The sequence below is a fragment of the Rhinolophus hipposideros genome (assembly GCF_964194185.1).
Source record: "Rhinolophus hipposideros genome assembly, chromosome: 7".
Classification (NCBI taxonomy): domain Eukaryota; kingdom Metazoa; phylum Chordata; class Mammalia; order Chiroptera; family Rhinolophidae; genus Rhinolophus; species Rhinolophus hipposideros.
In genome coordinates, this window is record NC_138053.1 from 9,661,882 (window position 1) to 9,674,366 (window position 12,485).

Consider the following 12,485-nt stretch of genomic DNA (forward strand, 5'->3'; position numbering starts at 1 on the left):
GAGGAATATGTCAGACAGCTCAGTACTAGTCTCATCGCCACCAAATACTAGCTCTGAGGTTGGGCAAGTAACTGATTGCATCTGAGCCTCAGTTTCCTTAGTGGAAACACGAGCTCAAAAACCACCCTATCTCTGGCCAGGGCTGTTTTGAGAATCCATGAGATAATTATGTGAAGTGGACAAATATGAGACATTTTTTATATACTCGAGAACAGCTCTGTTTGATCAAAATTAATTAGAATCCATTTCTTTCTGAACTAGAGTGAAGACAGAGGTAGCTTTTGTTAAAGTAATTCTTCTCAGAATGTTGGTTAGGGTGCCAATAAAGAGACAATGGCAGATAGAGATTTATTCTTTCACGCCAAGCTCATGGTCAGCACTTTAGGAGTGTGTGTATATTTTCCATAGTGAGCAAGGGATAGGATGGGAGAGGTGGCACAGGTGAGAGGTGGGAGAAGGGACCATGCTTGGGGCCAGTGGTTTGTCCTCGGGTGTATCTATATGGGTGATTATGTGTACATGAGTGCGTGACATTTTTCTATATGGGGACCAGACGGGGACATACCTGAGTGTGTGGAATGTCTCTGCTCTATCACTGACAGCCTTTCTGAACCTCCTGGGTCTCTATTTCCACATTTAAGAAGAGGAATAATATGATCTCTGGGATTTGATTCAAATACTCTAGTACAGTACAACAGAAAATATTGGGGGTATAGCTGAAACAAGATTGACTGTGAGTTGATAATTGTTGAAACTCTATGATGACTACCTGGGATTCTATTATACCATTCTCTCTACTGTGGGGCATGTTTGAAAATTGTAATAACAATATTCATAATAATCCACTTTTTAAAATAAGTACAGGGGAGAATAACAGTACGTTCCTCATACAGTGACTATGAAAACCAATGAAGCTATTGTAATAACAGCTGCAGCAGCACCATAACATTTACTGGGTGCTCATTGGGGTGGCAGGTACCAGGAGAGCTTCAGGTCGGTTCCTTCCTACTCTTCTGTGTGTCTGCGGGCCAATGGCAGCAAGTGCCTACAAGTAAGGGAATCCCTGGACGCCCTACAGGCTCCTCCCCTTTCTCTCCGCCCTCCACAGCCCCTTTCTCCTAGGAGAAGCTGGGAGAGGGCCCAGCAGGTGTGGGGTTAAGGGAGCCTGGTCGGGGCCCCAGGAGCAGCAGCAGCAGCAGCAGCGGCAACTGCACCAGCAGCGGCGGTGGCAGACCTGGCCTCGCGCCAGCTGGCCGGAAGCCCCACGAGGGAGAGAGGGCGGAGGAAGGGGAGGAAGAGGGGAAAGAGGAGGAGGAGAAGAGCAGTCAGCAGGCCCGAGGAGGCAGGACTTCCTGGTGTGGGGGTTGTCAACAGCCCAGAAAGAGAGAGACAGAACAGAGTTGCTGAGCAGCGGAGAGACCCAGCGGTGCCACGAGGGAGGAGACTTAGGAGACCCACTCGCCCCGACCACCGAGGCGGCTCCACCTGGAGGATCGGGAGGCTAAGCCTCCGCCTCCCGCATCGGCCCAGAGACACTTGGGGTTTCAAAGGCCGCGCCTGGGCTCCACCAAGGAGGCGGGAGTTCCTTCTTTTCCGGAGCGCAAACTTTCCACGGAGAGATGTCTTGTGGGGTAAGGTGCGGCCCCCGAAGAGGACTGGACAGCCTCTGATAGCCGCCTGCGCCTCCCGCGCTGCTGGGGCCAGGAGGCCCCAGAGAAAGGACAGCCCGACATCTTAGGTGTCCGAGACCCCCGGTTTGGTGGCTGAGGCCGAGAGGTAGGGATCTAGGTTGGGCGGGGCTCTGGGGCGGCGGGCAGGGCCTGCCCCAGGGATGGGGGATCTGGGGTGCTGGGGCCTTGAGGACCCGCAGACGCGTCGGGGCAGCCGGGCTAGGCCGAGGAGGGGCATCAGCCCTGTTCACCCAGGCCCTGGAGCCCTTGCTTTTGGGATGACTTGGGTCCCGTGAGTTTGAATCCCAGGCGAGAAATGCCCAACTTTGGGTCTGGGCTGCCTCTTCCTGCTCTGTGCGCTGGCTCTGACGGAACCCTCCGCTCTGGTCTCTGTCCTCTCTGCCTGTCTCTTTGTCTCTGGGTCTCTGGCGGTTTCCCCTTCCTCCCCCATTCTGTTCCCCAGAGAGGAAGCCTCGGAGGTGGCCTGCCCACTGCTTTCTCACACACACACACACACACTCTCTCTCTCTCTCTCTCTCTCTCTCTCTCTTTCTCTCTTTCCAGTTTGCAAACTCAGCTCTGGAGTTCGGCAGCTACAGCAGCAGGAAAAACCTGCCCCTGCCCCCACCTCTCGCCGCCTCCCCTACCCTGTTCTCCCTTCACCAACCAGGCACCCCCAGTTCCTGCAAGGCACTCCCACCATGTCGGACTCAGATGTCCCCAGGGGCCCTGACGTCCCCGCCATGTGGCCCCCCTGTTCCAGGGGCGCCTGAGCCCTTTCGAAGAGCCACCACCGCCTCGCCCCCGCCCACCTTGGTCCAGTCCTGATCCCCAGGGACCATGAGTGGGGGCAAGAAGAAGAGTAGTTTCCAAATCACCAGCGTCACCACGGACTACGAGGGCCCCGGGAGCCCAGGAGGTCCAGATACCCCTGCCCTGCCAGCTCCCACTGGGCCCCCGCCCCGCCTGCCCAATGGGGAGCCCAACCCCGATCCAGGAGGCAAGGGCACCCCCCGGAACGGCTCCCCGCCGCCTGGGGCCCCTGCCTCCCGTTTCCGGGTGGTGAAGCTGCCCCAGGGCCTGGGAGAGCCTTATCGCCGTGGCCGTTGGACGTGTGTGGATGTTTACGAGAGAGACCTGGAGCCCCCTAGCTTCGGCCGGCTCCTGGAGGGGATTCGAGGGGCCTCGGGGGGCGCTGGGGGCAGATCTTTGGATTCCAGGTTGGAGCTGGCCAGCTTGGGCCTGGGTGCCCCTACTCCACAGCCAGGCCTGTCTCAGGGTCCCACCTCCTGGCTCCGCCCGCCTCCCACCTCCCCTGGACCTCAGGCCCGCTCCTTCACTGCGGGGCTGGGCCAACTGGCAGTGCCTGGCAAGGCCAAGGTGGAGACACCCCCTCTGTCGGCCTCCCCACCCCAGCAGCGCCCCCCAGAGCCCAGGGCCGTGGATAGCTCCGGCACATCCAGGGCTGCCACGCCCCTGCCCTCATTGAGGGTAGAAGTGGAGGCTGGGGGCCCAGCAGCTGGGACCCCTCCACTGTCCCGAACTAAGGATGGTGCCCTGCGGCTGAGGACGGAGTTGGTTGCTCCAGAGGAGATGGGGCAGGTAAGAACTGGGTTCCAGGGTGTGGGGAGACACCTGAGGGGTGGTGCTTGCCCATCTTGGCCTTGGAGTCCACCTCCATACTGACCTCTCCAGCATCACCTGGAAGATCAGATAGTCCCTCTTTTTCCTTCCTGCCATCTCACTTGGAATTCCATCTCACCTGCCATTCTTACTCCTCACACAGCCTTTGTTTTCTTTCTCAGGGTCCTTCCTCCCCACATTCTGCACCTTCTTTCTTTCTCTTCGGCCTTTCATTTGTTGCCTTTGGCCCAAGTCTCCATGTCCATGTACCATAGCTCAGTCCCGTCTCTCCATTACAGAGATGTGCCCTCCTCAAGGTGGCCTTTACCTTCTGTCTTGGTCTCACCCTTCAGGCATTGAGGGTGGAGGCCCTAGGCAGGGCTGGTGTTTGGGCCCCTGGGAGAGGAGGTGCCAGCGTTGGGAGGGAGGAGCAAAAGGTAGGCATTCTGCTGTCTCCTTTGCAGCACTGTCCCCAACGTGGGGGTCTTCTTTCTTCCCACTAGCCACCCATCCCAGCCCCTCTCTAGCTTTGTCCCAAGTCAAATTTCTCTGAGAAACTGAGGAATTAGGTGGTGGGGGAATCCCATTAAAAGGATGGGTTTGTTGGTTTGTCCTTTCCACCCCCAGTTGTCTGTCTCACTTCGTTGCTTCTGGGCCTGTCTGGGCCTCTCCAAGATTGATAACTGGGGCTGGCCACCACGGAGTGAGAGAGTGGCGGGAAGCATAAGAGAAAGAGTTAAATCCTTTGCTCTTTCTGCTTCCTGTCTCCAAAAGAGGAACAAGTCTGAGCTGGGGGGCAGGATGCCTGGGTCTCTGGGGCAAGGGGTGGGCAGCCAGGGATGTGGGAGTTGGATATGTCTGTCCTGGAGGAGAAAATAACACCTTGGGCTGCAGGAGGAAAGGCAGGGAGTGTGAGGATGGGAACTTTTCCCCTTCCTGGCCTTGGGCACAAACCACAGTATAAAAATAACCTAAGACTGAATGTCTGGGCCCTGTCAGGACCAGTCTGGACCAGCTCCCCCCACCCCCCTCCTGGCCTTAAGCTCACATCTCTCATGCTACCCCCGCCCCCCTATTTTTCTTGAGCTCTTTCATTCAGTTCCTACCCCGGGGGAGAAGATGCTGTTTCCTTTATTGGTCCCTTTCCCTGAACTCTTCCAAAGCAAGCCCTCTCTACCCGCAGCCTCTGATCTTTCTATCCTGAAGCCCTGCCTGAGTTTCCCTTGGGCCCCACAGACCCTGCCCTTCTCCCTTCATGCCTCCAGCCCCCTTTCCTTCTCTCACATCCTGATCCTTTCCTGTGTGCATGTGTTTGTGCTGCTGCTTCCTTGCCCCAAAGTCAATCTTCCTTCTACACTCCCCCATGCCTCTTCTCCCTCAGTTGCCTCTAACAGGGGCCTCACCTGAGCCCCGTTCCTCTGTTCTGTCCCCCTAACCACCCTGGACTCTCTGTTCTTGGCTTTTCCGAGAAGCTTGGGCCTCCTGGGGCCTCACAGAGGCGTCTTGTTCCTGTGGCCCCCGCCCTTTTGCAGCCACCCCCAGCGCCTGTTGGGCTGTGTGGGTCCACGCCCAGTCTCCGCCTTCCCCCATCTCCACAACCTCTCCCCCTACCACACCCCAGGGCCAGAGAGCAGGAGCAGAACTTCACCTGAGTCCCGAGAAGTTTGAGAGGAGAGGCTTGAATGGGTATAGTGGGGGTGGAGGATTGGGGGGTGGAGGACCAGTTTCTGAGGATTCATTCATTCTACAAATAGCTGTTGAACAAACTAAGCTCTGCCCTCTGGAGCTTACCTTCTAGCAGCAAAGAGGCAAAAATACTTTAATTTCAGATAATGTTAGGTGCTAAAAAAAAAAAATTAGAGCAGTTCAGTGGAATTTACTAGTTGAATGATGGGGAAATGCCTCTCTGAGGAAGTGACATTTAAATCGCCTTAAGAAGTCGGGTAACTGAAGGCAGACAGAAGATAGGCCAAGGAGAAAGAGGGACAGAATAACCAGCCTCTGATTAGGGGTTCTGGCTCAGCTGGTGGAAGCGTGCTGGCGTGCAGACCAGAGCCCCTTTCTGATACCTGTGAGCCACTTTTTGGAAACCACTCAACCAGCTGTCAGGGTGTGCACTATTTCCTTGCCTCTAATACCTGCCCAATGCTTTCCCTAGACCTGTGGGGGCAGGACTCCTGGGTCCTTGGAAGAGAGTGGGGGAATGTGGGGAGAGGTGGAGAGGGAAGAAGACTACTAGGCAAGTTGTAAGGTGGTTGGTTCCTTTCTCTTACTCAATGTGACAGTTCCTACCTCTCTGCCTCCAGGTGCCCCCTCTCGACTCTCGCCCCAGCTCCCCGGCCCTCTACTTCTTCCCCGATGCCAGTCTGGTTCACAAGTCTCCAGACCCCTTTGGAGCAGCAGCAGCCCAGAGCCTCAGCCTGGCCCGCTCCATGCTGGCCATCAGTGGCCATCTGGACAGCGATGATGATAGGTATGTGAGCTCCAGCTCTCCACCCAGCATCTGGGATAGCCACATGAAACTGCCTGGTAGGTGTCCTTCCCCTAAGTTGAACTTAGAGATTACCTCTTAAACAGAGAAACCTGACCTGGGCATAACTCACTGGGTATAGCTGATTTGGGACCCACTCCCTCTCTGTGGAGAGAGCTGGGTGGGACTCCCTGGCTTAGGATTGTCAAATCATAGTACTTTTTTAGAGTTTGAAGGGAGTCATTGTTGTCAAATTCCAGAGCTCTTGTAGATTTAGGGATCATCTGGCCAACCCGAAGAACTTAACTGGCAGGAGAAAAGAATAGGGAGTTAGTCTCCTCCCAGTTCCCGTCTCCCTCTCCCTACAGAGGGGAATGCGACTCCTGTTTTTAGCGGTAACATCCTTATAGTCTGTGTGGACTATTTTAGGATCTCTAGTACCAAGAAAGCATGTCCCTAAGGTCCTGTTCTCTGTGCTAGGAATAACATGGGGGCTGAGTCCTCCTTGTGGCCAAGCCAAAGCCATGGAGAGGATGGCTGTGGGGCACAGGGAAGGCACCAGAGAGCAGATCTGCGGGGGTTTGCCCTTCAGGAGAGAATGTCCTGTTCAGTTTGGTGGCACGTTGGGCAGAACTTCCTGTTTCCATGGCCAGGTTTCAACATAGGAACGTAAGCAAGCTGAAAAGGGAGGAACGAAATTGCCAGTCAGATAGCCAGGCTGCTTGCTCCTCTCTGGCCGGGGACTGATAGGAACCCAGGAGAAGGGCTAAGGAGTTGCAACTTTTATTTTGGAGGGAGGAATGGGACTTCCTGTTTGAGGGCTTGGGGGAGGGACTTCCGGCTTGGAAGGAAACAAGGGGCGGGGCTTAGCAATGAGTGAGTGGGTGGTGGGCGTACTTATTCCCGAGTTGAGTGTCCTTTCTCCTGCCCCTCAACACAATCAGGAAGTGAGTACCATGAAAGAAAGGGGACCTGAGGCTTTGGGGAAAGCTGGGAGCCAGAAAGGGAAGAGAAGGGGTGGCTGGAAACTGGTGGATGGGATGGAGGGCGAGGGGCCTGGCTGGGGCTGAGGAGAATGAGGGACAAAGCGGGAATGGGCAGGGCCGCTCCTGGCTCCTGGGTCTGGGTCTCAGGAATCTGAGGTGTGAGGTCGTCCAGGGCCAGGAGAGTCACCTGCCGCCATCGCTGCTATTCTCAGCTCTTCCCTCCCTCTCCCCCTCCCACTTGGGAGGTTCCCTGGCATGAGGGCTCCCTGTCCCTCCTCCACCCCTGTTGATTTCAGAGCCCAGCCTCCTGCTTTCTCTTAGAGAGTTCTGCCTCTATAAGGCTCCTCAGCTCTATTCCTTTGGCCTGTCCCCTCCCTCCCTCTCTCTGTCCCATCCCCTCCACACACCCCAGTCGGACCGGTCCAGCTCCTAGCCTCCACTTTACCCTGCTCCACTGCAAGCCTCTGGGACTCTGGCCCAGCCCAGCCCCCCATACCCCACCCTGCTGGGCCAGCGGGTTTGGGTTGGGCCACCCCTTTGGCCCCCTGGAACGGGGGCCCCCACATCACCTCTCTGGTGTGCCCAGAGCTGGCAGGAGAACAGGGTCTGATTGGCATGGGATCTCCCTTTTGAGAGGGAAAGTGGGCTGGGGTGTTAGGTGCCTGCATCCTAGATGGGGAGCTGAGGATGCCTGACCAATCCCAGAATCTGGGGTTGGGAGAACAGAGGGTACCTGGTGAATTCAGATTGCTCACGTGCCCCTGGGTTACAAGAACCTTTGAGTCCTCAACAGGGCCTGGCAGTTGGGAGGTACTTGAATAAGTGGCTAGATGGCTGGCTGGATGGGTGGGTGGTCAGCATGAAGGATCCAGACATAAGGCATGAATTCCAGAAACTCAGGAAAGAAAAAGTACATTTATATCCAGTGCCTCCTTTGGGTCAGGTGCTACATCTTATGTCACATAATTTTAAAAGCAACCCCATGATACCCACTTTCTAGATGGAGAAACTGAGACTCAGAGGAGGAGGGTTTTAGAAACTTGGCCAAGGTCGCCCAGCTAGTAAGTGGCAGGCCTGCAATCACAGCCTGGGTCTGACCCCAACCCCATATTCTCTCCACTCTCCTACTGGATGCCTTGTCCCAAGAGAAGAGGAGGAGGCAACCATCTCTAGGATGCCCTTTCTTTCCAGGACAGAGGCAGGGACAGCTCTCCCAAGCCGGGCAAGGAGCCATCCTCCCCCACTCCTGGCCTGGCCCAACCCCAAAGACACCACAGATCCGGGAGGGAGTATAGACAGGGCAGCCAGATGCCACTTTGTTGGGCTCAGACCCAGCCCCTGGGGGCTTCTCAGAACACAGCGAGGGAGCAGGTCCGGCCCTTGTCCCCAGGATCAGAACCTCACCTCTCCCGAATGTCCTGCTTCTTTATCGGATCCTTATTTTGAGGCTGTTTCATTTGACCTTCAAAAAAGGAAAACCAACTCTAGGGCTGTCCTTGGCCCAGGACCCAAGTGTCCTGCAGAACCAGAGTCCCCAGTTGTGCATGTCATGCCCTGTACAACTTCAGGAGGCGCCACTCACATTTGAAGTCACCGCCAACACTTGAAGTCATGACAGTTTTCCGGAAGATGGCAATAAGTGTCTTGAAGAAGGGGATATTTTGTTCTAATTCGCATAATGTCGCCTTTTGGGCTTATGGTGAGAGCTGATCTCACCCAGGCAACCCTAAGCTTCCGGCTCCTGACCCTGCCTAGGAATTCCAGCACAGGGCTGCCACCCCTCACTCGGGGTTCTCAAAGGGAGGACTTGGGTTACCAGCCAGAGTCTTGGTCCCTTGAAGTGTTAATATTAGGATGTGACAGTGGAAAGTGCTGTCAAAAACTCTCCAGCACTAGACAAACAGGAGATAGTCATCTATCAGCCAACAAATGTTTATTATGGTAGTATTCCTTTATTTCTGGCAAGAACGAACAACTTACTTGGCATCTTTACTCAAGTGTCTGCCAAGCAAGGCTAGGGTTGCTGTTCCTGTGAATCTGCCCCTCATTGGCCTGTGTGTTTATGTGTACTGGGGGCGAGGGGCGGGGGGGTTCTGTGGTGGCCTAGTCTCCACCCATGTCTGACAGATTGAAATAGCTTGAAAACGGCTTTGATTCTCCAGCTGGCTAGGCTGCTCTCCACTCTTAAACTTGTCCTTTCCCCACCCCAACTCCAGGAGTCCCAGGTGTCCTTCCCCTACCCCACCCTGTCCTGCTTTCTCAGGCCTGTTCACCCCTTTGGTTACCCACCTGTCAGCACCTTCTGCACCCAGAGCTTGGATGGGAAATGGAAAATTCCCAGCTCCCTCGTGCTCCCTTCCTGGCTGCAGGGCCTCATCCAAGGGTCACCTTGAATTGAGTACTAATCCTCCCCGCCCCCCCCTCCAAGCAAGTTGGAACTGACAACCAGGAGAGAGGGCTTGACAAGAGAGCACAAGGGTGCAGGATGCCGCATGTTGGGGACACCTACTCTGAGGGGTGAAGCTGGGAGCTGGAGGGCAGGACTGGTGATTCTGCAGCACAGGGCACCAGTAGAGGGCTGGCCCCGGGGCTGAGGTGTAAGCTTGCCAGGGGTGAGGTGGGAGCCACGGGATGAGGCTGGACCCTGGGGCCTGAGTGGTGGGGAGACGGAGCCTTGGAGGCTATAGGGCAGGGCGCAAAGGCTGGTGCAGGCCCTGGGCCTCTGAGAGACTGGCTTGAGGGAGAGTTGGGTTCTGGGACCCGGAGCCTGGCCCTGGGACTGTTGTGCCAGGCCTGAGTCGACCTCTCGTGGCCACTTAACAAACTGCAGCCAGGCCTGTTTTCCCCTCCTGTCATCTGCTTCCAGGGGTCTTCAGAGCCCCTGCTCCTATTCCCGGTGTCCCACCTTCCCACTCTCCTCACCTTCTCATCTCTCCTCAAGGCCTTACTCCCTTCAAGACCTTAGACCCCAGACCCAGGACCACAGGCTATACTTGTTTTTCAGGACTCTGGGCTCTGTTCTGTTGCCATGGTAACCATTCCTCCTGGCCCTCACCATGGGAGGAGGGGGACACTGTAGCTAGGTACGAGGGGTCACCCATGATGTGAGCTTTGTGTTTGGGAGGGTGCTCACAGCCCAAGGAAGACCACAAGTATATCAGAAATACTCCATATCTCAGCTGAGAGGAACAGAGGTCTTGAGGCAGGTCAGCATTAGTCCAAAGGGAGCAGGATGGGGACAGAGGGAGGGAGACACCTCTCAGGGCCAGGCTCTCCCTCACCCCTCACACCCCTCCCTGACCCAGGTCTCTGGTCCCCAGTCCCTCCTCCCACCCAACCCACCAGCTGACTTCCCTCAGCCGGCCCCCTCCCCTCTGCTCTGGGACTGGTGCCAGGGTGAGAAGGGGACACTGGCACTGACCGAGTCTGGGAATTCCCGCCCACCATGGAACCAGTGGGAGGGGGTCCCCGTGTCCCTGAGGAGCCAATAGAAGCCAGGCTTTGCCCCGGGGGGCGGTGTATATCTTTCAGACCAGCACCCCCTGGGCACTGTCTTCTCTCTGCCTGCCTGGCACCAACCAGACCCCGTCCTGCCCGGGGGGCTCTGAGCCCCCCAGGCAGTGCTCTGCTACAGCCCTCTCCCTTTGGGGGTGGGGGTTCCGCGGACCCTTGCCCCTCGGGGATGGCCCAGCCAGGAGTCTCTGTTAGGTCCCTGGTGTCATCATTTGAGACCCGTGGGGTAGGGATGGCGCCAGGGCCTCCCCTGAAGAGGGGCTGTGTCTCCTCTCCTTGTTCTCCTCGGGGAGCATCCCCCATCCGAGGGGCATCTGGACCCCCACCCCACCGGGGCCTGGGGGGCCCTGGGCAGCGGCCCTCACCCCGCCGGGGGATGGACAAAACTCTCCTCTCCCTGATTCTCTACTGTCACAGGTACAAGCTGGGGTGTGGGCAGGAGGCTGCAGGGAAGGGGCTTGTGGAGGAGGCCAGAGCCTGCTCTGAGAAGCACCTGGAAGGCAGCTGGCTGGGGTGTCCAGAGACCTGGCTTGGCACCTGCTCCTCCTCCTCACCTCTCATCTCCCTGTGTCTCTCCAGTGGCTCCGGAAGCCTGGTTGGCATTGACAACAAGATCGAACAAGCCATGGTAAGAAAAGCCATCTTGGTCCCAGGAGGTCCCAGCTCATGTGCTAATGCCCCAGGCCCTGCCTCCATTAGCTGTCCCGCTGCTCCACCCTTGCTGTCCTCATTATTAGGGAACACTGACTTCCAGCTCCGCCACCCGCTCCCACCTGGGTTCCCTTGGGTCTTCCATCCCCTCCTGTCTCCACCTGAACCCTTCCTTTGCTTCCCTTGGTCTCTGGCCAGGCTCCTGGCCCCCATCTGTCTTTGAGCCCTGACCTTGCCCCTGTCGGGCCTTATTCGCCACCCTCTTCCCACCCCTCCCCTGCTTTGCTTCTTCCCCAGTGGTCCCTTATTGTCTGGGAGCTGGGGGGAAACTCTAACACCCAGTCCCTCAAGGCACTGGGTAGGGGATGAGGCTGGGGTGGCCTGGGACCCCTGATGCTTTGCCTGTCCCTGGGCCCCCAGGACTTGGTGAAGTCCCACCTCATGTTTGCGGTCCGGGAGGAGGTGGAGGTGCTGAAGGAGCAGATCCGGGACCTGGCAGAGCGGAATGCCGCACTGGAGCAGGAGAACGGACTGTTGCGTGCCCTCGCCAGCCCCGAGCAGCTAGCCCAGCTGCCCTCCTCGGGGGTCCCAAGGCTTGGGCCCCCCGCACCCAGCGGGCCCTCCGTTTGAGCCTCCCCTCACAATGTGCCTTTGGGGGCTGCCACAGATGCCAGGCCTTGTGCCAGCCACCTGCCCCCTCTTCCTATGCAGCTTTAATACCCCCTGACTCCCTGGGGGTGGGAATTGAAGGCTCAGAATTGGCCTGTTTCCCCACCCTTCCTCCATCTCCCCTTAGTGCCCAGGGACTGGGCGGGCGTATCCCCAGGCCTTGACGGAGGAGGAAGGGCTTCAGGATGGGGTGTTAGATGGAGCCCCCTCCTCCCTTTCTAGGTGTCAGTGTTCTGGGACCCCCAGCAATAGATGGCTTGGGGGAGTTGGAGGCTTCTTGGCAGACACCCATCCCCATCTTCTTCCCTCAAAGTGCCCCCTCTTCTCTGCCTAGGGGAGGGAGTATGGACAGTATCTGGAAGTTCTGGGATTCAGGTTGTTATTAAAATAATAATTATAATTAAAAAATCCGAAGAAACTTGAATCTGGAAGTTGGCATCTTGTTGCTTGTGTCCAGACCGGGGGCCCTGCACTGGCAGTTTCTACTTGTGGGAGAAAGACCGAGGCTGTGGGCTCCCTTGGTGACCTTGCCCAAACTGGGGAGGTTTAATGTGGCTTAGACATGAGTGGTCAAAAGAGATGAGGGGAGAGGGAGCCAGTGGCCTGCAGGGTCCTGGGAAGGGGCAGGCAAGGCGAGGCAGAGGGAGGGGAGGGGGAGGGGGGCATCCACCCACGTGCTAGGGGGGAAACAGGGAAACAATGAGGCCTTTGGTGATTGTGCAGGATCCACCCCCGGCTTCCCAGCGTGTCCCCTCTGCGGGCTGGATCCGGGTGGCTGCTTGGGGGCGGGGCAGGGGGCCCTGAATGGGCCTCTTGTCTCAGCGCTGGGTGTGGGCCAGGCTCCCCGGGCACACAGTGCCCTCGCCAGGTCTGGCCGGCAGCCTCCGTGGCTTCCACCCCCAG

General features: G+C 57.2%; 1 protein-coding gene across 1 annotated transcript; it reads left to right on the forward strand.

Moving 5' to 3' along the window:
- The first annotated feature begins 1,126 nt into the window (after nt 1-1,126).
- LOC308499815 (TSC22 domain family protein 4) lies at nt 1,127-12,006 on the forward strand. Its single transcript, XM_081053659.1, has 5 exons — nt 1,127-1,776; nt 2,235-3,272; nt 5,600-5,766; nt 10,842-10,890; nt 11,334-12,006. The coding sequence occupies exons 2-5, from the start codon at nt 2,511-2,513 to the stop codon at nt 11,541-11,543; spliced, it is 1,188 nt and encodes a 395-aa protein (XP_080909785.1). The 5' UTR covers nt 1,127-1,776; nt 2,235-2,510; the 3' UTR covers nt 11,544-12,006.
- The last annotated feature ends 479 nt before the right edge of the window (nt 12,007-12,485 follow it).

Coding starts and splice junctions, on each gene's coding strand:
- LOC308499815 (XM_081053659.1), top strand. CDS start 2,511: ATGAGTGGGGGCAAGAAGAAGAGTAGTTTCCAAATCACCAGCGTCACC. Junction 5,767..10,841: donor CTGGACAGCGATGATGATAG/GTATGTGAGCTC, acceptor GTGTCTCTCCAG/TGGCTCCGGAAGCCTGGTTG. Junction 10,891..11,333: donor ACAAGATCGAACAAGCCATG/GTAAGAAAAGCC, acceptor CTGGGCCCCCAG/GACTTGGTGAAGTCCCACCT.